This window comes from Pongo pygmaeus, chromosome 5, assembly GCF_028885625.2.
Source record: "Pongo pygmaeus isolate AG05252 chromosome 5, NHGRI_mPonPyg2-v2.0_pri, whole genome shotgun sequence".
Classification (NCBI taxonomy): Eukaryota; Metazoa; Chordata; class Mammalia; order Primates; family Hominidae; genus Pongo; species Pongo pygmaeus.
Window position 1 is genome coordinate 149433283 of NC_072378.2, and position 24539 is coordinate 149457821.

The window sequence follows — 24539 nt, forward strand, 5'->3', positions numbered from 1 at the left end:
TAGTCCCAGCACTTTGGGAGGCTGAGGCAGGCAGATCACGAGGTCAGGAGTTCAAGACCAGCCTGACCAACATGGTGAAAACCTGTCTCTACTAAAAATACAAAAATTAGCCGGGCGTGGTGGCACGTGCCTGTAATCCCAACTACTCAAGAGGCTGAGGCAGGAGAATTGCTTAACCTGGGAGGTAGAGGTTGCAGTGAGCCGAGATCGCGCCACTGCACTGCAGCCTGGGAGACAGAGCAAGACTCCATCTCAACCAAAAAAAAAAAACAAAAAAAAACCTGTGACTATTTCTTTGTCTTTAGTTCAATGCAGTAGAAACTGGAAACTCACACTCTTGGAATCCAAATTAATGACTTCAAAAAATGTTTGGTCTCTTGTGTCCGTAAGTGTTTTAGTTTCAGAATTTAAGAGCTCCACTGGACTAGTGCTCCCAATGAGTAAGGATATTCGCTAAAATAAATGTAGATATGCCACCATAAAAATGAATGAGATCCTGTCATTTGCCAAGACATGGAGGTCATGTTGAATGGAACTGGAGGTCATTATGTTAAATGAAATAAGTCAGGTACAGAAAGACAAATTTTGCATGTTCTCATTTATTTGTGGGAGCTAAAAATTAAGATAATTGAACTCATGGAGATAGAGAGTAGAAGATTGGTTGCCAGAGACTGGAAAGGGTAATGGCGGCCGGGGGGGAGAAGTGGGGAGGGTTAAGGGGTACAAAAACATAGTTGGACAGAATTAATAAGACCTAGTATTTGCTAGCACAACAGTGTGACTATGGTCAAAAATAATTTAATTGTCCATTTTAAAATAATTAAAAGTATATAATTGGATTGTTTGTAACACAAAGAATAAATGTTTGAGGTGATAGATACCTCCCCAAAAAGCATGTATGCTGACAATTCCAAAGACATTTCTATTTTTGGGGGAGGCCAAGGAGGGTGGATCCCCTGAGGTCAGGAGTTTGAGACCAGCCTGGCTAACATGGCAAAACGCCGTCTCTACTAAAAATACAAAAATTAGCCGGGTGTGGGTGGCACGTGCCTGTAATTCCAGCTACTCAGGAGGCGGAGGCAGAGGTTACAGTGAGCTGAGATCGTGCCACTGCACTCCAGCCTGGGTGACAGAGTGAGACTTCGTCTCAAAAAACAAACTAAAAGGCATTTCCATTTTTATTTTCCCAATAATTTTAAAGCCAGTTTGTTTATTAAGGATTTACTTAACTCATATGAAAAAAAATGAAATAATTAAAGTAAATGTACCATGATGTCTCACTTATCCAGAAATTCTTTACCTGCCATCCTGCCATCAGACACATAGCCATAAACTCAGAAGTGGTGTGAAGGACCACAAAGCCACTACGGTAGATGCCACAGATATTAAACATCCAATATCGCAAGCTGTGCTTACAACAGGGAGAGCAACATGCTTCTCTGCTGATGCTAGTGCTTCCTGGATGGCTGTATTGAGAAGAATTCTGAAGGACACTTCCCATCTCAACTAGAGTGTGTCATCAGTGATTCACGCTAGACATGAGCATGCAATGGGAGAATGATGGTATCTGGCCATCTGCCACTTCAAATCCATTAAGCCTCACTAAAAAGTCTTGTTTGACTCCTCTGGTTCTGGCTCAAAATTTTTTACAAGGTTGAGAAAAAGCCTTTTCCAAGGAAGAGTGTATGAGGCAATAAAAGTTAGCTTAGACCACATCCATTCCATTTAATCCATTAAACTTGTACTCTGATTACCATGGTCCACTTATGGGTCAAGGATTTGGGTACTGCCTCAATGGTGAATGACAGTCATTTTTCTCTCTCCCACTTCTAACACAGCCAGCATAAGAAACCGTCCTTTTCCATAATATCCATATTTTTAGTGTGTGAAGACTGGCTCCAAAAATCAATTTTAAATCCACATTGAAGAAGAGCTTTTTATATCGTCATGTTACATTGCATCATGTGCAGAGTAAGATGAGCTGTAAGAAGTCCAGAGTTCCACAGTGGTATATTTTGCATAATACCGTTTGTGTTTCCATTAAATTGTATTGTTGTTTTGACTGACATAGATAGCACATTACATGTTTCCGTATTTTTCTTCCTCTCTGTTTTCTCTGTGAGTTAGCCAGAGTCACTATTTAAAAAAAAAAAAAAACTATCAGAATCACCAGGAATGGTGTTTCTGAATATAAGATTAAGTAAAAAGGAATTGAAATGCTGAAGGTATAATAAAGATGGCATAATCTTAACAGGTGAGTGGCAGGTAAAGTAACTGGTATAAATGATTTCTAATCTTAGTAAAGGGTCTATGAGGCAAGTATTATTGCCCTCATTTTACCAGATGAAGAAGTTGAGCTTTTGAAAAGTGAACATTTGCCAAAGACTCCACAACTCACAAGAGGTACAGCCAAGATTTGAACTGAGGTTTGTCTGATACCAGCCTTGATGGTTTTCTCTCTCTGCCGTTCATGAAAGGTGAAAAAGTTTAAATGATAAATGCAGAGTAAAAGCCTTGTATTAACTCGTAAGTTTTGGTATCTAAGAAATTACCACTTTTTGTAGATCTTGAGATTATAAAACTATTCTTAAAAGTTGGTTATTGTCAGGCGCAGTGGCTCACGCCTGTAATCCCAGCACTTTGGGAGGTCGAGGCAGGTGGATCACCTGAGGTCAGGAGTTCGAGTTTGCCTCTACTAAAAATACAAAAAATTAGCCGGTCATGGTGGCGGCTGCCTGTAATCCCAGCTACTCAGGAGGCTGAGGCAGAAAAATCGCTTGAACCCAGGAGGCAGAGGTTGCAGTGAGCCAAAATCGCGTCATTGCACTCCAGCCTGGGCAACAAGAGCGAAACTCTGTCTCAAAAAAAAAAAAAGAGAAAAAAAAAAAGTTGGTACCAGGTACATCCATCTGCAGTTTCATCGACTGAGATTATGTAGCTGAGAGAAACTGAGGCTCAGAGATGGCACGATTTAGCTGAGGACATCCAGCTAATTAATCTTGGAGCTGAGACCATCACCCAAATCTCCTTTTCCTCATTCAGGGAACTTTGCATATGGCCTCTTAAGGATTCTGCTATTGAAAGCAGCCAGAAATCCTGTCTTTGAAAGCCATGGGCCATATGGACAAAACTGATCCATGTTTCAAGCATGGAGCTGTGTAAAAACACCAAGAAGTCTTTTTTCAGTTCAGTGGCTTTCAGACAAGGTGCTGTCTTATAAAAGGATAAGTAAAATATGAATCATCTCTAAGTTCACCTTTTGTGATAAAATTAACTCTACCTGGGAATTTCTTCCTTCCACCCTTTCTAAAATTAAAGCTAGAAATCCAAGAGAGGAAGCAGTTGTCTAGTTCTTGATGTACAGAGAAATAAAAGAGCAGTTTTATGTCTCAGGCAGAAGCAGACGAGAGGCCTATGGGCCTGGCAGTGCAGAGTGAGGAGAAGGAGGCAGGGCTGTGAAAATTCGTTGACGGGGAGGGAGTAGGAGGTGTCCAGGCCTCCAGCGCAGTGTCTCATCTCTAGAGCAAGCCCTCATGTGGGTGAAGCAAGTGCCGGTACACAGAGGAGCCCCTGCAAGGCGGGTGGGAAGGTTATTTCGGGATGCCAGGAGCACTCAGGCCAGCTTGGATGTCCTTTCATGGGCACCGTGAGGAAGTCTGTCCACTTCTGAAAGAATCCTGGCCACTGGCAGGGAATGTTGGGAGCAGATCTAGCCTAAGAACTAGAACTAGGTTAGAGTGCCAGTTCCCAGCTGATGGATGAGGTTCCAGACAGACCCCACTCCTGGAGACATTTGGGTTCCAGCCAACAGTGAAGAGAGTATGCGATGTGGCACCTGAGCCCTGGGTCCCTGGTCCCAGGGACCCCATCTGCCAGATGTGGCTGGCAGTGAATGGCCAGCATGGAAGGAAGCCCATGGTCACATCTGTCTCCTTTTCCTGGACCCAAGTGAGCACCAGCCCAGGTGGACTGGAGTATGTTAACTCTCCCCGCCAGAAACCTGGGCCTGCTATTGAGACTAGGTGAGGAGGGAGGTGGCAAGGGAGAGGAAGAGCAAAGGCATGAGATGAATTACCTAATACACAGACAGCTCATGAAGAGTGACCATCCTCTCAGAGTCACCAGAGGTTCTTTCAAATGCAGATTCCTGGCCCTGCGTATCAAATGCCCTGGGAGTCTGAGCAGGGAATTCACAGTTTGTATCAGGTGCCCCATTGTTATCCCTGTTGCATTGTCAATGGGAGTCCTCCAAGGAGAGCAAGGAAGTGCAGACTGGGGCACCTCTGGAGGCTGCACACAGGGAGGAGAGGTGGAAGGAAGAGCTACTGGCTGAGAAGCTGCTGTCATCATCCTGTGGGGCTGAAGAGGGGGTGTGGGAGTGAGGGTGAGAGAGGCCTCAGGAAGGACTCTCTGGAACTGGAGGCAGTGACTGGCATTTCCTCTGAGACCAGCTGGCCGTTTAGACTCAAAAGATGAGGGTCACCCATCACCATCCATCTGGTGGAAACATTACAGGAGCAAGTGGATAAAAGATGATTTTGCTGTAAGATCAGAATGGAAGAAGATGAACCCACAAAGAAAATCTAGAGCGAGGAAAGCATATGGTTTTTAAAATAGTACAGTTTAGAATACATTGCAACACAAATGGATTAATTTTGTACAGTGTTGGCAATGAAAAGGATTCTCATAGTTATCTGGAATGCTTACTCAGAGAGATGATCTCATTTCCCTAATAATGCAAAATCTTGAGCAGCGTGGGGTCTTACGTTAAGACCCAATGATAAAAAGGGCTAGACTTGGCAGGGAAGGGCACTGCAGGGGTGCCCATGGTGTGTGCCAAGACTCAGGAACCAGAGGAGCAAGTCGTAGATCAAGTGCTGGCAAGCAGGCTGGCTTGACTAAAGTCATCAGTGCAGTGACAATCTTAAAGAAAAGTTTGAAATCCATATTAAGTGTTTTTTTCTTCTTTTTTGAAAAAAGCAATCTTACCCTAGAAGCACTACATGGAAGGAAAAAATGAAGTTGCATAATCATTTAGAAAATATATGTGCTGAGAGAACTTTGGTATTGAAAGGTGATTGTAAAACAATGCAGGATAATAAATCTTAGACCAAAGATAAATCATGAACACCAGGGCAACCAAATGGTCCTAGGAGACTGAAAGGCATCCGTCAGAACAGGCCACTGTAAGTGCAGCTCATTGGTCTCATTTAGTTTCCCAGGAGGCTGAAATGTTGCTCACTGAAGGTCTCGGTTCTGCTAAGAGTGGACTGGGTAGGAGGTGCCAGGAGCAGTTTCCTGCAGGCCCCTGGTCCTCAGGCTGCCAGGCAGCAGCATCCCCATTTATTGTGGTTGTGGCCAAGCAGTTGGCAGCTCCACGCCTGGGGCTTCTCAGCTCATTTCTGCTTCCTCTGGATCTTCCGGTCCAGTCATCTTTATTTATATCCTCCTATAGCATCGCCATAGATGGTTTGTGATGAATGCCATTCATCAACCTAATGGGCTCAAATGGAACTCTTTGAAATCCCCCAGGATGCGCCTTGGCCTAAGAAAAGAATTGTTAACTGCACTTTTAAAACTAGGAATTTATGTCTTCCTATAAATTGACCTTGTGAGGTTATTTGTGGATTCCAATAGGGAAGTGGCCTTCTTGGGCCCCGGCGCCTCCTCTGCTCTCCCCTCACCAACCAGCTGATGCCCTCTGTCTACTCCTGCGAGCCTGGGGTTGCTGAGGACAAAACCCTGGAAGGGTCAGCAAATGGAAGAGGTGTCTGCTTCCTTTCTTGCTCTGGAGCTGTGTGCCTTGTCTCTCTCCTTCTGCCATTTATTCACTCACTCATTCAGTATCTACTGCACTCCTGCTTTGTCCAGGCAGGGTGCTGAGCACTGGAGACGCAGTGAACAGTCTGTGCTCTGAGGGACCTACAACCTAAACAAATAAGCGCACAAGTACTTGCTCAAGGGCAGCTCTGGAGAAGCAGCGGGTGCCATGAGACCCTCTGTAGGAGGCTCTGGCGGTCTCTGGTGCCCTGCTCCTCCTGTTAATGCAGGACTCTGGGGGGCTGACTGCGTATGTGACAGTTCTTTGGATTTCCCCTGTGCTTTACTCCGTCCTTCTTTGTGAAATCTCGACCTCAGCAGATGAACATGGCCCTGGCCAGAATTACCCTAGGCTCTGCTTCTCACCCAGCTCCTGGCCCCCTCCCTGTTGCCACTGCTGCAGAGGGAGGCCACCAGGGTTACTGGGTCCCTCGGACTAAAGGCTCAGGTTCCAGGGGGAGACCAACTACCAGAGGACACCCTCAAATGTGAGGGGGGCAGGGGGCTCAGAACATCCTCAAGGCAAAGCTCAGGCACCTGCCCACACAAGTTTTGGTTTGTTTCACGGTGTGTAAGTCTCTGTACAGTTTTCTCACAATAAATGTAAGATGCATACTTTGTAATACAAGCTAACACTTCAAAAAAGGAATAAAGGAAAAATTCAGTATATTCTCATCTTCCTTTATGCCAACCACCAGAAAAAACTGCTTTCAATCATGTGTTGTGTCTCCTTCCAGATCCTTTTGTGTTTATGTAAACATGCTGATTTTTATATTGTCCTACATGTTTATATTGTCCTGTAGTCTACTTTTATTCACTTGAAAATTTATCCAAGACTTTTCAGGATAGAACACACAGATCCTTCTCATTCCTTCCAGGTATCCAGTATTTCAGTGTGTGAATGTACCATAATTTCTCTTAAAACCAATCCCCCATTCATGAACATGTAAGTTCTGCCATATTTTGTGTAATAAATAAATTCATTGCAGTAATGAATATCCATATATATATATACACATCTTTCAGCGTCAAACTCTTCTTAGACAGGTATTTCAGGTCTGGTGTCTTGCATTTTAACGGGTTTTCATACACAATGAGATGCTCTTAATCACCTTCACCACATGGCTGGATGGACATATGCGCCCCCCCATTCGCTTCTCATATGTTCCTCTCTGGAAACTGCACCTCCGCCTCTCACGGTTAACTCAAGTGCTTGAGTACTCTCAATTGTGTTTTTTGCAGATCCTGTTTATTTCCGTTGAATTTGTTACTGTAATTGTGTAATTTACTTAACTGGTATATAAACTGAAGAAGTATGAGGGGATTATGGTTTTTAAGAAAAAGCATAAATTATATTTCTCTCATTCCCAACTTGAACTAAAAAAATTGTTACTAGCTAAACACCCACACCTAAACACCTACACCTACACCTGTATATCAGATACAGTAGCTTCTACCGACTCATAAATTTCATCAACCATATTTGGGAGTTGTGTCCAGTCTTAATCTGCCTTGCCAATATTGTGTCTGGAAAAACATCCTACAGCTGTTTGGTTTATTTGTAGATTGAGTTATGTTTTCTCCATAGAAATACCTGAGAAGCAGGCATGTCTTATTTAGAATGTCTAATGTAATCTTCCTTGATAAAGGTGGGTTTTGAGCCCTTCTCCTTACCCCCACCAAGCCATTTCAAGCTCTGGTAATGCCCTCAGAAACACCATGTCCAACCTCATATAAGAGAAATGGAAAACCTGGAAGTCACAACTGTTGCCTTTGAAAGTGAGAAGGTGTCTGTATATAAACATCCCGCTACTTTTTAAGCTAATATAATGTTAGAAATGATTTTACAACCCCTCAAAAGTTTGCAAACTCTTATGAGACTATTGTAGGTACTTAGTTGTTGGATGCATGGATACACAGAGAAGCCCTAAATTCATGCAACAAACATTTATTAATTGCCAACGGTATACGTACAAATTGGCTGGCAACTGGTGGCGCCACCACAAAGCACAGTGGGTACCACTGCTCTCCCAAGGCCTGTGACCAAACTTAAGACTCGGAGTCACCAGGAAGTGCTGAGGTGCAGTTTACTCAACAGAGCGTGCACTCTCTAAAATGGCCCAGCCCTGTGTGTGCCTGGCCAGTGGAGCAGGATGCTGGGAGGCAAAAAAGTTTTCTCATGAAATCTATGAATTCTCTCCATCTTCTCAAGGCGTGCCTGTGTAATTCAATCATGAATTTTACTTAAACTGTGTATCATTTGATAGAGCCTTACAGAGACTACAAGACATCTGACTGCTGTATTTTCTCTTCTAGGATATCAATGAGTGTATTCTTGAAAACTATCCTGAGTGTTCCAACCCCAGGTTATTTTACATCATTCCGTACTTTTGTGGACAGCATCCCAGATGCAGGTAAGGGCTAAAGCGGGCTCGTGGCATGCACATACGCACAACAAGGGCAAGAACCCCACCAGCCTGGCACTCGGCGGGAATCTTTTGTATCCCTGGTCTCTCAACCTTCTGGAATTCAGTTCCTGTTTACTATTAATCTTTCAAGATAATATTTGAGACTCCAAATGTCCTATAAATAATGAAATTTTAAAATCAGAGTCTGCAGAGGCCTCAGGAGACCACCATATAAAGCTTTGTAACTGGAACCAAACCCTTGTTTATACATAAAACATACTTGTCACTACTCATCCCATGTTGTTTGTCTTTCTCTTTGGATAAAATGACAAAATGTCACATAAAATGTGATTGTGAAGACCGGGAGCAAACACTCAGCCTGCTCCTGTACAGTGACTGATTTAACCAACAACCTGCCCTCGTGGCATGTGTCACTGGGTCTGAGACACTGGAAGCCCACACCCCAATCCCATAGTGGATATACTTAGTAGGCACAGAAGAAAGTGTTTTATAATGATCACCTGTCAACCTTACTTGAAGGCACAACCTTCTTTAGAAAGTGACTTACTCAGATAGTCAGGACCCCCAGGGTGTGATCTGCCCAGGTCCTGCATCAGCACCCCTGCATACTTGTTAAGAACCCTCACCCAATCATAGTCTCGTGTGTAGCAGCCTCCCCAGATGCTTCTGGTGTAGCTATAGTTGAAATCTACTGTGCTAGACAAATGTCATAGCCTGGAGAAGAGATGGCAGCAACAATGAAGCATTATATTTGCTTGGTAGGAAATCAACCCCTGCTATCAGAAGTGACATTATTCCCCAAAGGAAACATTAACTAGAGGGTCCTTGTGTTTCTGAAAAGGCCAAAGGAGAACTGCTGCTTCTACACCGGCAACGCATTCATTGTCCTTTTTTGCTTATGCTATGACTTCTGCTTCATTTTTAGGCGTATTGTTGTTATTCCTGTCTTGTTTCATTTGCCATAACAAAAGAGCTTGCTTATAGTCCAAATTACAGAACTAGGAGTGTTAGTTTTTGACTTCACCATAAGCCCCCTGAGTCCAGGTGGCCTCTGCCCTGCCCCCCGACCCTTGCCTCAATAACAAATACCTCCTGGTTAACATTTAGTGCTTCAGGTATTGGGAAGATTTGGGGCTGGATGACTCACTTGCTGATCACAGTGAATATCTTTATAACAGGAAACATGATTTGAACTCCCTAAAGTATTTTTTAAATCGTGTAGTATTTTTCAGATTTTTAAATTGTCTAATCTTGGAGAGGTGACTCATGACACCACACCTTGATACACACACAATGATTTTTATAACTCTTTCATCATATCACCTTGCACAGTCTTTACAACAATGCTTTGAACTAGGTAAGGGTGATTATTACCGTTTTTCCAAAGAGAACCCTGGCTTGCCCAATTCCCCCAAATGATAAATGACAGCCAGGCCTGGAGCCCCACTCCTGGACTTTACTCACTCGCCTTAGTGTCAGTTCAGAGAGCTGGTCTACAAATCAGATTAGGCTGTTTTCCTTCTGCAATCTAAACAAACAAAATAAAACAAAACAAAAGTCCAAAGATTCCTCTTTAACTCTCCCAAAGAATAAGATGATTAAGAGGCATGACGTGACACATCTTTTGAGTTCTACATAAATACGATGTCGGTAAGTTCCATATTTCAAAACTCCTAAATTATTTTAATTGGTTCAGTTTGGTCCTCCTATTAAAAAACCATTCTACTCACCCCTTGATTAGTATTTGTTAGAACCTAACTGCTTGTGCCTGCATTCATTCGTCCACAATACTTAGGCAGGGCCTCTGAATTCAAGGCCCTGGGCTTGGCGTGAAGCACGGATGAAAGTGACAGAGAAGGAGCAGTGAGCAGGGCAGGACACCAGCTGGAAGGACTGGGAAGGCTCTGGATGGGGCTACACCTGGGCTGGTCCTTGAAGGAAACAGGATTTGGACTTACTCAAGTGAAGGTGGGAGGTAGAGGGGGTAAACTGTCAGCATCTTGTTGCTACATTTCAAATATGAATCTCTGATTTTAAATAAATTTTTATATCCATAAAGGGAGCCTGGTGAATGGGCCCTTGAGAGAGCAAAGCTGAACGTGAATGAAAACTTCCTGCTCGTGGGGATTCTTGAAGAGTTGGAAGATGTGCTGCTGTTACTGGAAAGATTTTTACCTCATTACTTCAAGGGCGTGCTCAGTATCTACAAAGACCCAGGTAACTTCATTTGTAAGCAAGCTCTTCTCCATGAGAGGTCTGTGTCCAGGGCTACTCACCTTGAAAAGGCCTCAGGAAATAAAGGAGTGAAATGATCTCTTCTGATGACAAAGGGCACTTGGTTCCCTGGGCTTGCAAAGGAAAGTTAGAACCAGGAGCTGCAGATGCCAAAATCTTGAGCTTCATGTTCAGACATAAAATCACCATGTTCCAAAGGCTTAATGGCTCCATTTCTCCCTGTGGAAACTGAAATTGGCAACATTCTCCATCAGCCTTGTCTTGAGCATGTTGCTGGAAACTGAAATTGGCAACATTTTCCATCAGCCTTGTCTTGAGCATGTTGTTGGGGTGGGTACAAATGAATCCGTGTGTGCGCACCTGGACTCCATTGATGGAAACATGCGTGAGTACGAAAGAGCCATCCTTGTGATGAATTCTCTCTGGCCCAACTTTCATTTGATAAAAGCACTCTAGTGTATCAAATCCTGACAGTGGAATAGATAGAGCAGCAAATTGAAAATACAATTATGATTTTATGCTAACAAACCGAGTGGTCCCCAAATAGCAGCAAAAAACAGAATGTGGCAAAGCCATTACAAGGGCTGCCTGTGGTATCATTGTAAGTGTAATTACTTTCAGAAATCCATCATTTATTTTTTCATTGTCGTTTTATCCAAAGAGAAAGACAAACAACGTTGTTTGTTTTTTCCTATTCTCCTTAATCTACTGCTGTGACAACAAGCTTTGAATACACATTCAGTGATCTGTTTATTTTTGTTTTGTTGTCCTGAGATGGAAGAAGGCATTCTGCCCTGTAGAAATAAGCAGCAGATAGGCCCGGTGCGGTGGCTCATGCCTGTAATCCCAGCACTTTGGGAGGCCGAGGCAGGTGGATCACCTGACGTCAGGAGTTCGAGACCAGCCTGGCCAACACGGAGAAACCCTGTCTCTACTAAAAATACAACAATTAGCCAGGTGTGTTGGTGGGAGCCTGTAATTCCAGCTACTCAGGAAGCTGAGGCAGGAGAATCGCTTGAACCTGGGAGGTGGAGGTTGCAGTGAGCCAAGATCGCGCCATTGCACTCCAGCCTAGGCGACAAGAGCGAAACTTCGTCTCAAAAAAAAAGAAAGAAAGAAAGAAGGAAGCAGCAGATGAAAAGCTCCCCAAATGCAGTCTGCTGCCTGACATTCCACAGGGTTCCCGAACCCCACCTGCATCACTGGTAGGTCCCAAGGCCCAGGGAAACTGGTCTTTGCCCAGAGAGTCCTGGATCCCGTTGCACAAGGTCAAGATGCCCCTACCACCATCAGGGACTTGCTGAAGGAAGGTGTATAGTTGGTGGAGGCTGCCTTAGCCTCCCGGCTCTCATTAGAGTTCAAATCCCATTTACCTGAGTGGGGTTGTGAGACTAGGATTTCCTTTGTCTTTTCAACAACAAGCCATTTAAAGAGTTTATAGAATTTTAATGTAATGAGTTTGATGTGACTGATTTTTATTTCTGGAAGACAACATAAACTCCGTTCTTTGTGCAAGGAGAGGTCTTATCCTAAATCACACTCCTTCGAAGAAGAAAGGTTTATGTTAATCATTTTCTCCTTTTGGCTTTATCTTGTTGTATGGTGTGTGTGTGTGTGTGTGTGTGGTGTGGTGTGTGTGTGTGTCTAATACACAGTCTGAGATAAAGGGCAAACTAAATCCTGGTGACACATAAGATGAACACTCTCCATAAAAGATATTATGGCTTCCAACTTTGTTACTGTCTGCTCAGTCATTTGCTCTGAGAGAGATCGGCTGCTATGGATGAAGAGAGGTTCACATAGTGAGGAACTGAGACCTCAGACCAAGAGCCACGTGTGTGAGCCATCTTGGGAGCAGATACTATGACCCCAGTCAAGCTTTCAGATAACTGCAGCCCCAACCAACATGTTAATGGCTGCCTCATGAGAGATCCCAAGCCAGGACCACCCAACTAAGCTACCCCTGAATTTCTGACCCTCAGAGCCAGTGTGCGAAATAAATGTATGTGTTTTTATTTTATTATTATTGTTTATTTTAATGAGCACTCTCTTGTCCCAGCATTTGGGAGGAGGAGCCAATGTGAGAGTCCTCTTCCAGTTACATCACCATCCATCCCGAGGTCTGGAACACACACCATTCACAGGATGCAAAACCCAGCACAGGGGTTGTGGACCTGAGAACCTAGATGAGGATATTTTTATCTTCATGCTTTTGAATACAGATAAACCACCTATAAAAAGCTTAGCCCAGAGGACCCACTTAGTGGCTCTTGTCGTGGTATATCATATTGACTTCCTATTTTCTCCATTTAAATATGTGTCTTCTCAGAAATTATGGGCCTTTATTCCGTGATCTGAAAGTTCATTAATTCAAGGAGAAAAGATTTCTGAAAACCAAGTTACTATTAACCCTTTTACCTTCAGCCATGATCTTTCCACCTATAAATTAAAGATTATTTTTCCCTCAGAGTTTGGCATAGTAAATATCTCAAAGAGAATAAAGGACATCTGGTTTTCCTGTGTAGTGGGATGAAAGGTTTCCATAAGCCAGGCCACTTGGCCAGTCCACGTGGTACAGCTGGACTAGCGGTTAAAACAGTGAAACGCTTCTATACGACCTTCAGGGTGCACCTGCCAGCCTGGCTGCCTGTACTTGTTACCCCCGCCTTTTCCAACAGTGACGTAATGAAAGGACTAATTCATGGCACAAGAGGGATCTTCAGGACCCCAGACCAGTGTCATACTCAGCGACTGTTCTGAGTTCAGTTCTTGAGTGGAGCTGGTTGTCAAATACTTTAAATATCACCCTAGCGTAACTCTCTCAGCTGCCACACGTTATATGCCCAATAAAATGAACCTTTGAGTTGTTGCTTCAGTAACTTCTACTGTGTTTTGTGTTCTCTTGGGCATCTTCTTGTGATATGTTTCTATGGTAACATTGAAGACCAAGCTAGTCCACAGTTCCTCTATCCCAACAAGTTTCCGTGTCCCCTGAGGCAGAGGACAAGAGATCAACACACACTCCTGGCCAGCTTCTCAATATATTTTAGCCTCAGGGAAGACTTAGCACCCATATTGTTTTCTCATCACCACAACTGAGTTGGTGTCAAGTAGGTTAAAGAAAGAATAGCTGCAAGTTTCTAGTTACTTCACCATCTCATCGTTGTATTTTTAGTCTAAATTCATGTCTTAGGGCATACCAAAATCGTTACTCTTTCCCTTTATTGAAGAATTTGATAACCGAGTAGATTAGAGAACAGAGAGAAGAAAAGCTAAAATCTAAGATACTGATTTAAGGGATCTAGTTGACCCTTAAGTCATTGTAGATTAACTAACCATCTGAAGAGCTGAATTAAGATGCAAAAACACCACTGGCCATTTTTCTTTGGTGTTTGTCCTGTTATTGAAATACAAAAAAAAAAATAGGAGTTTGCTGATTTTTAGTAATTCCTCTCTAGCAATACTAAAAATATGTATACCAGTCTCGTTATAGAAGAAAAAACACTAATAGCAATGACTCTTTGGAGAGCTAGTGAAAATCGTAATGTCTGTTAGTCATATGGGTTGTCACTTATTTTAGATTGAAATGATATTCATTGATTCTTTCAAATCAATACTACTTGTCCCAATAACTCACCATTTAGGCAGGTTAATAACCTTTCTCAGTAACAGCTTAACTGTCTTTTCTTCTGTTCCTTTCTTGTAGAAATATATGCTGACATCAAGTAAATTTGTCTCCTACCAAAAATATTGGAGAAACTTAGCCTTTAGAACTTTTTTTAAACAGTCATTTTATGTTAATATTTGCATTTTATGGAGACAGAATAGAGTATCTCAGAAGCTTAGGATAGTAAGTACTTGAGATGAAATAAAAATTAGAGTTTTAGCAAGATGGATAACCGAGAGAATATGCTTGATATTTCTTCCAGCCAGTGCGCAGCTGCTGATATTAGGACAAGTACTGTGGAGTGGGCATTCAGAAAACACTGCTCAATCCTGACCATGAGTTTGATTTAGGGAGCACCAAGGCCCCAGCAGGCTTTACTGGGTAGGAGCAACCTCAATGCTTGAACATATACATAATTATTACATATGATCACATATGTCATCTTATACATAATTATTTTTTATTGATTAGTCTCTATTATGTTTGTTTATTACTTATCACCTTTTAAAAATGAGAAACTGAGGCTGGGTATAGTGATTTGCACCTGTAATCCTACCATCTTGGGAAGCCAAGGCAGACAGATCACTTGAGGTTAGGAGTTTGAGACTAGCCTGAGCAACATAGCAAAAGCTCGTCTCTACTAAAAATACAAAAAAAAAGGCCGGGCGCAGTGGCTCACACCTGTAATCCCAGCACTTTGGGAGGCCAAGGCAGGCGGATCACGAGGTCAGGAGTTCAAGACCAGCCTGGCCAACATAGTGAAACCCCATCTCTACTAAAAATACAAAAAATCAACTGGGCATGGTGGCAGGTGCCTGTAATCCCAGCTACTCGGGAGGCTGAGACAGGAGAATTGCTTGAACCTGGGAGGCGGAGGTTGCAGTGAGCAGAGATTGCGCCACTGCACTCCAGCCTAGGTGACAGTGTGAGACTCCATCTAAAAAAAAAAAACCAGGCCTGATGGCATGTGCCTGTGGTCCCAGCTACTGGGCAGGCTGAAGTGGGAGGATCACCTGAGCCTTGGGGAGGTCGAGGCTGCAGTGAGCTATGATGATCGCACCCATTGCACTCCAGCCCAGGTGACAGAGCAAGACCTTGTTTCAAAAATAAAATAAAAATAAAAATGAGAAACTGAAGCCAGCCAGAGAATTTGAGAGAATGATCCATAGTCATCCACAAAAATGTGTAAGTAAGGGGCAAGACTCACATATTTCTGAGCAGTGAATATTAATGTATTTCTGAACACTTTTTCTCAACTCTTAAAGACATGCTGTGAGCCATCAATATTTTTCTAGTCATAATTTTTAGGAGCTAAAATCTCAGTGGTGGTAAGGGCCAAAATAAATAAGCACATGAAAGACAAGGAACATGTGAATATGTGTAATAGGAACAGTCATATGAGCATCCCTCTATAAACCCTTGACTTGGCAAATAACCGAGCTGTTCTGGTTCAATAGCGCCACCTAGCATCCAGACATAGAACTCTATGAACTAATATTAACCTATTACCTTCTCCCTTCCTAGTGACTTGAAAACTCATGTGTCCAATCCTTTTACCTTGTGTTTTAAATACTTTCCATGACTAGCACTACATTAGTATTCATTTTCAACACGTTTCCGTTACAAATGTAAACACTGGAGCCACAGTAGGGAATTTACTAGACTTTTGTGGGCTGCCTTGAGAATACGGTCACCAAGTATTACAAAGGAAAAATATGTAACGAATTCCAAACGAGTGACTTAAATCCTAACTTTGAGAATTTAAGTTCATTTATAAGCTGAGTGCTTTGTTTGAAATATTTATACTTAGTTTTATAAACAATCACAGAGTACACATTTAAATATTATGCTTTTTTTTTTACTATGCATGAATGATAAATTAGACCTCCCATTAGAAGGATAGTAGTGTGCTCACTGATTTCATTGACGTTGCAGTTTTCAATTTTGAGGATATTTGCTAGAAAATGATAACAAATAAGTAGAAGAAAACTTTTAAATAGTATGCTACAGAAATAATTCAAATTTTAATCCATCAATAAAAATATCAGCCTGAGTTCTACACTAAATAATAAAAGCTTGGCCTATTTATAATAAAGAACAGTTATTCTTTAAGGAAAGGACATTGAGTTGGGAGTTAGGAGGAACTTCTAGTTCTTTGTCTGCCATGGTTCTGCCCATATGACCCGGAGCAAATCCAGTTTTCAAGTGGATGGTCTTTAAGATCTTATTATTCTAATACCAGTGTATCATGTAGAATGTTTTAAGGCTGCTTGTTCTATCTTTTGTTACTTGGCACAATTATGGGGTGCTTTTACCCCCTCAAAAATATTCTTAGGCAGTCCCCATTGCCTTAGTAATCCTCAAGTTTAGTTGTGGGGGTGGTCTCCACCTCTTGGTGTCCTCTAGGACAGGACGAAATCCTAGCTGGAGAGTTCCTCCTTCAGAATGTGTTCTTCCTTGGAGCTACTGATGCTCAAGTGATCAAGACAGGGGTCCCAACTCCAACTCTCTGGTCACGATTTCCATCCCTCTCTCTTCATACCACACACACACACACACACACCTGTGGAGAAGACAGTATGTCATAATGCAGTCAAATGCTCTACCACTGAGTTATCCCCCCATCTTTTTTTTTTTTTTTTTTTTTTTTTTTGAGGCAGAGTTTTACTTTTGTTGTCCAGGCTGGAGTGCAATGGCACGATCTCGGCTCACTGCAACCTCCGCCTCCTGGGTTCAGGCCATTCTCCTGCCTCAGCTTCCCATGTAGCTGGGATTACAGGCTCCCACTAACATGCCCAGCTAATTTTTGTATTTTTGGTAGAGACGGGATTTCACCATGTTGATCAGGCTGGTCTTGAACTCCTGACCTCAGGTGAGCCACCTGCCTCGGCCTCCCAAAGTGCTGGGATTACTGGTGTGATCCACCATGCCCAGCCCAGTATGTCATAATGATTAGAGCACAGGCTCTGAGATAGACAGCCTGCATGCTAGACCCCCTCCTCCACTTAACTGCATAACCAGAGGCAAGGTATAGCCCCTCTAAGCCTCAGTTTCCCCATCTGGATAAGATGCATAAATAATCTTATCTACTTCATAGGTTCTTGTGAGTCTTGCCTGATCAATCCATGCAGAGTCCTTAGCCCAGCCTTGCTATATGATGAATGTTCAGTAATTAGCCTGCCCACCAAGCCCATCACAAGAGACACAGGGCTGTCCCTGAGAGAAACTGGACTTGAGGCTCTCTTTGTAACTTCCAGATGAAAGAAAGAGGAAAAAATTGGAAGGAATGAATGAAGGAAATGATTATCCTTGACCTGTTTCTCCAGTTACAGCTGATACATTACAAGGAAATCTTGTGCCTTTAAGAAATAATATTTCTGTATTACTGACTTGGGCAGAGAGGAACGAACAATTATATTCTAGTCAATAGCCTGTTCCAGAAACAATCACAGGGAATAAGTTAAGTGGAAATATTACTACAGTGACATGCTAAGGGGCTGAAAGAGACACATAATCCAAGTTAATGAGGTTCTTATGCCTGAACTCTTACCAGAAATATCAGGGAGCTAAGACCTTTCACTAAATGAAACCCACTGTTGAGACGTTATTGGGGCCAATTACCCTTAACTTATGCTGAATATTGAATTTTGCTGACTGTTATATACCATGTTGTTTAATAGATATAGAGTGATAAGAGTTTTTTAAGTAAGATTCCTAAGATTCAGCTCTTGAAAAACTGTTTTCCATGTGCAGAATTACATACTTCAGAACACTAAATGAATTAATAACCTTTGTCCAGCAGGTGGCGATGTCTCTCCATTTTCTCAAGAAAGTGCACTAAGTTCCCCAATAGACTGCTCTGCAGACGGGAGTTTACATAACGCTTGAACACAGATGTACAATTATGTCCAATTTGAGGCCTAAAAATGAGATTTTTGGATATGAAAAGGATTCCAAGTCCAATTGATTGCAGTAGTTCAAACTGCACTTTATGAAAGCCAGTGGCGTCTAGGGGAAGAGGGTGGAGTTTTGCAATCAAATAAGTTTATGTGAGTTAAAAATATATATATGTATATCTAAATTATATATATAAATTATATGTAATATATAATGTATATATTGTATGCTATATATTATATATAAAATATATACATTTTTGTATACATTATATTATAATATACGATATATATACATTATATAATATATATATATTATATAGATACACCACTAACTCTGGCTTTAGTTTTAAAAACTGTCATTTTAGAAAGCCTGAATTAAACAAATTCTCTCTTTCATTTTTAATTTCCATTTTTATCTTCCACTTCTATTGCTTCTGTGCTACAGCAAAACTCAAAAATATTCTGGAACCTCCCAAATATACAATGATGGTTAGGAGGAATTCAGATTAGCTATTTTTAGAAAGCAATTAAGTTGTTTCTAAAAACTCAGTTATCATTGATGAAAACAGGACTCCAATTTGCTATTGGTTCATTTACCATCGATATTCTCTATAAAGATTTTTTTTTCACCAGCCGTGTCCCAGGCTCAGATCCTAATAATGTCAGCACTGGATCTTGTGTGTGTGTGTGTGTGTGTGTGTGTGTGTGTGCACGTGCATGCGCACGCACCTACCCATGTTCAAACAACTAGACTCCTTATTAATATAGCACTCATACATGATGCAATCATCTTAAGATCACAAAATCAGTAGGTTTCTAAGTCATAATTACTTATATAACAATTTGCAGTTATAAAACACTTTCATATAGATGATCTCATTTGATTCTTACACAAATCCCCTGAAGTTGAGGAAGACAACTTTTTTTTTCTCATTTTCTAAACAAGGAAACCAAGGCTCAAAGAGGCTGAACAACTTGCTCACGGTCTCGCCAAGTCCTAAGGGATAGCACTGACATTCAAGCTTCTGTCCCCAGGCCCATCACAAAACATAGATTTGTGATTCCTCTAAAAATCTTCTTTATATTTAATCATTAATTCAGAAGTTAATGAGTACTAAGCATTCATAGTATGTATTGCCATTAAAGGCAAGAGCTTAAAAATAAAATCTAGGCTGGACACTGTGGCTTATACCTGTAACCCCAGCACTTTGGGAGGCCAAGGCAGGAAGATCACTTGAGCCTAGGAATTTGAGACCAGCCTGAGCAACAGCAAGATCCTGTTTCTGCCAAAAAAAAAAAATTAAAATTAAATATATAGATTATCTCTGTCCAACATATCTGTCTGTTCACTAAGAAACATGAGTTTAGGAATCATCATAGATGATTGTTTTTAAAAACTCAATTATCATTGATGAAAACAGGACTTCAATTTGCTATTGGTTAATTTACCATCGATATTCTCTATAAAGATTTTTTTTTTTCACCAGCCACATCCCTGGCTCAGATGCTAATAATGTCAACACTGGATCTTGTGTGTGTGTTATCTTAACACACACGCAAGATGTGTTATCTTAAGCCAGTGTGTTATCTTAAGCCAGTATGAGGCAATACACACAGAAAAAAATAATTTTGAGAATAGATCTGTTTGACAACACCTGATGTCTTTCCGATGGGGGTTGCGGGGACGTAGGGAATAGCAGTGCAAGGTCTTTAAGATAGTGTCTAAAAATCTAAGCTGGGCCGGGCATGCTGGCTCACGCCTGTAATCTCAACATTTTGTTAAGCCAAGGCAGGTGGATCACAAGGTCAGGAGTTCGAGACCAGCCTAGCCAACATGGTGAAACCCCATCTCTACTAAAAATACAAAAATTAGCCAGGCATGGCAACACATGCCTGTAATCCCAGCTACTCAGGAGGCTGAGGCAGGAGAATTGCTTGAACCTGGAAGGTGGAGGTTGCAGTGAGCTGAGATCGAGCCATTGCACTCCAGCCTGGGTGACAGAGCAAGACTCCATCTCAAAAAAAAATCTAAGCTGAAGGCATGTAACTGTTTCAACTGTAGCTATTGGGCAAATAGTTCATTAAAAAAGAAAACATAATGTAAACCCCTTTAAATTAACTTCTAAACACTTGTGTTTTTTTTAGTGAACATTTTTCTGAGGGGAACTCTATAACCATAGGCTGATAACATCATTTAGTTTACAGAAACATCACCAATTCACAAGAATTCAGCCTCTAGGCTTGTTTAATTTACTTTATGAAAGGTTAAATTGCAGCATAATATATGTGCGTTTGGCCTATTTCAACTATTACTATTTGTTTTATTGGAAAAGATAATTACTTTAAGTTATATAATCTTTAAACATGTTTTACTCTTGCTTACTGATTTGTTCTTGCCTTGGGATCATCTCTCCTCCAGGAGAAAGCATTTCCAATTTTATTATGAAAGATTAACAGGAAAATAGAACTTCCTTCACAGACATTGACTTTCTAGGAATAACTTTACAAAAATATTTCTCTTCTCTGAAAACTAATATTTAAATAGGTATAATCTGAAACTACCAGAAAAATTCAACAAACACATCCAGCAAATAAATATCTGAGTGTCTGTGATGTCCCTTTCCTGGGGAAGGGCAGTATAAAGATGAAAACCATGTCTAGCTGGAAAGCTGTCACTAACAGGGCTGGGGCGCATAACCTTGTGGAGACATTTGTGCCGGGCTTTAATGGGTGCGTAGGAGTTTGCCAAGTGGACGTGGAAGGAGGCATTTTAATCAGAAGAAAATAACATGATTGGAAGCGTGGAGGTGAGAAAGCATAGAAGCACCCAGAGTGAGGAGAGCTGGGGCTTGGGCCAGCCCACATCAGCCCCTGCCTGCGGGCCCAGCCTCTTGGAGCCAGGCTCACTCACCCTGCCTTTAAGACGGTCCTACCAGAGGCAGGAGAAGGATCCACAGCCTCAGCTCTCTGTGGCGCAACCTGGCACTGAGTCACTCATACCAATCTCAGCGCCAGTGGCCAAGCCGCTGCTGCCGGAGGGCCTGTGTCACCCTCCCCCCGTTTCCCTGCCCTCTTCCCATCCTCACCACCACCCAAGCTCCCTGGCTTCCTAACAGCGTGGCAGGGATCCTCCCAGGCCCCCATCCTCCTCCAGCCTGAGTTCTTCCTCCCTGCTGTCTTCCCAGTCTTCCCCGCTAAGATCCCACCACCCTTTAGACCCGGGCTCACACCAGCTCCCGTTGGCCCCCTGTGCCTCGCACTGAATACAGGAGGTCACACACTGCATCCCCAGACACCAAGTACTGCCCTGCCTGACCACCTATGTTCCCCTGGGCCCACCAGCATGGACTGTCCTTCTGTTACCAGTCACTGCCTGATCCAGGCCTGAGCTGCCTGTGTCCCCCGACACCGTCATCCTCTGTTCTTCCTGGCCTTCTTCACTGGGAGCCATCGGGATCATCCCTCCAAAGCAAGTTCTTCCAGCCCCACCTCCCTCCCACCCTGTGCACCCAGGGAAATTCATCTCTTCTGGGTCCCAACCTTGGCCTCGGGAGAGCCCCAGATGCCCCCCTCTGTGTCTACCCCAGTTACTCAGTGTGGTCAGACTTGGGGGTTGTACAGTTTTCTCTCTCATGATTCATTTCCCCAGGGAAAAAGCTGGCTAATAATATCTGGGTGTGCGGGGGAGGTACCAGTGTGTTTCTGTGTTTAGAGGTGAATTTTTTTCTACTTTAGAATTTAATCACTTCTACTTTGAGCAGTTTTTAGCTGAGCTGACAGTAATATGCTCTGCACTGAGTATTTGTAGGGGTGGAATTAGTCACCACAGATTTCAATTTTTGGACTTTCCTGATAACTCCACAAAGCTGGAAGTCTTCTAACGCTTGAGCAAAGATTGGAAACCTGACCCCAGGGGTTGATGGTTGATCTTTATAAAAACGACCTTGTGGTCTTTTTGTTCTTTTATGCTTAAATTGTCAAGGTCCCTGTCCACCCCGGGGATTAATGTGGTGATGTGGAAAGAGCACTAGACAAAGGATTTCAAAACTGTCTTCAGGCCCTTGGCTTGTGGCCTTAGCACTCTGACATTCTTTGCTTATAAAGTGTACCCCCTGCCGGGGCGAAGTACAATCCTTACCCGTTTTGCATGACTCAACATTTTATAATGGAAGCTTCTATTCTTGTCTGGTTAAATCTTTTTCAAATAAGAATATTTCTTGGTATGTATATTTTTCTTGTCTGAGACATTTTTATCAATACATAATGTCCTAGCTTTTCACATCTTGCAAATGGCACAGAATTGTGAAGGAATACAGCAAAAAGCTAGAAATATACCTGTGCATATAACATTGCTGGGGATTTTTATGTGTGGTTTCTTGTGGGTTCTAGTAAGCACATTCATTTCATTACCTACAAACGCATAGAAAAATCCAACATAATCCCCCACTGATGAGAAGAAGAGAGGGTTGTTTGTCAGGTGGGGTAGTTTCACTTGACTTGAAGGTCTCACCCCGCCCCTCATCTTTACCATACCATGCGCTTCTAGATGCTTCTGCTGCATTGTCAGCCAGACTCTACCAGAACTGTTTTTCAAAACATGTGTTCCTAGGATTTTACTTCCCTGCATTTTTTGCTATATCTATTAAGTAATGCATATATACAATTAAAAATCAAATAGTCCTATAAGATGCATAATGAAAAGCAGCAGTTTCCTATTCCAACCCTTCCAAAGATGAAGTCTGATGTTGCAGAGCCAATCACTTTCAGCGCAGCCAGATGTTTCTTCGGATAATCACCGCGCTATCTGTAACTAGTATGCACAGGCTGCTATTTCTTGATTTACTGGGGTCATGATCTCATTCTCTTATTCCATTACCTTTACTTCTACTTCCTTGCTCCTCTCTGTCTTCCTAAGATGGTCATACCCACATTTGAGATGCATGGTCCTGCTGACGTTGCTATGACTATATACATTTTGTTGGCTGCTGATCTGAGTAGTACATCATGATTTTGTTTCATTTCTTGCACAACTTAATTGTTTTTCCTGGAATTATTTATTGCCTTCATTTATTTGCCTAGATTTATTTGTACCTATCAAAAATTTTGTATGTACCAAAATTTTCGTATGTGCCATTAGATCTGCTGCATTCAATATTACTTTTGGTATTATTTAAATATTAATTACCAGATAAGTATGTCAGTTCCATCCCAACCTGCCCTCCCTTCCCCCAGAGGCCCTCTCCTCTTTCCACCCAGAGCTCTTTAAGCTCCATCGCAACCTGCCCTCCCTTCCCCCAGAGACCCTCTCTTCCCCCAGAGACCCTCTCTTCCCCCAGAGGCCCTCCCTTCCCCCAGAGGCCCTCTCCTCTTTCCACCAAGAAAGCTCCTGCTCCTAGTGTATCTGGGCTCATTACTCTAAACACAGCTTTACTGCAGCTTCCCTTTACTATATTTCTCAGTTGGGTTCCAGTTTTCTTAATCTCGGGGATGCTATTTCTTGATTTAATAACTCATTTTACTTCAAGATGTTCCTAAGTTGCCTCCTCATGAAAGGTGCATGGGAGGGAAATTTTTTTTGAGTCATTGAAGGTTTGAAAAGCTCAGTATTCCAGTCTAACTTGATGGCTAGTTTGGTTCTCATATTCATGCTCATTCTCTCTCTCTCTCTCCTTGGATTGTCTCTTTATACCTTTTATGAAATTTTACAATATGCCTCGGTATGTGTGCTAAATATTTAGTAGATACTTTCAGGCTTAAAACTCCTGTCTTCTATTTCTGGGAATTCTTAACATTTTGTTTCTTTGATGATTTTACCACCACTGTGTTCTGCTTCTTTTCTGGAATGCTTTTAGTGGTCAGATACTTGAACCTCTAGATTCATCCTTTCTATGTGCTTCGCTGTTTTTTCCTCCCTCAATTGCCATCTTTTGAACATTTTTTTCTCTGGAAGAATTCCTCAATTTGTATTCTAGCCACTCTGTTGAATCTTCTCTTTTTCAGCCTTTCTTTCTTCTTTTTATATAACATCTTGTTCTTGTTAGTGGATGGATGCAATATTACCTTAAAGTTCTAAAAATTATAGAGATTGGTTTAAGCGTTTTCATTTATTCCCTGCTTTATCTCTATTTGCTCCGGGTTCCTTTGTACTGTTTTGGTTGGTTTGGGCTCTCTTTTTCAGTCTGAAGGCTTTCCTCTGGTGACATTTGTCTGTCTTTCATTTTAAGAGTGAGGCACTAAAGAGCTAATTGCAGCCGGACATGGTGGCTCACACCTGTAATCCCAGCACTTTGGGAAGCCGAGGTGGGTGGATCACTTGAGCTCAGGAGTTCAAGACCAGCCTGGACAACATAGTGAAACCGGTCTCTACAAAAAAAATACAAAAATTAGCTGGGTGTGGTGGTGTACACTCGTAGTCCCAGCTATTTGAGAGGCTGAGGTGGGAGGATCGCTTGAGCCCCAGAGGCAGATGTTGCAGGGTTGCAGTGAGCC

General features: G+C 42.2%; 1 protein-coding gene across 1 annotated transcript in view; it reads left to right on the top strand.

Moving 5' to 3' along the window:
• The window catches only part of UST (uronyl 2-sulfotransferase), a 326326-nt gene that overhangs the window by 260557 nt on the left and 41230 nt on the right, over window positions 1-24539 (top strand). The window contains exons 6-7 of the mRNA XM_054492129.2: window positions 8137-8234; window positions 10309-10466. Of these exons, the coding sequence (XP_054348104.1) occupies window positions 8137-8234; window positions 10309-10466 (256 nt within the window). The remainder of the gene's footprint in view (window positions 1-8136; window positions 8235-10308; window positions 10467-24539) is intronic.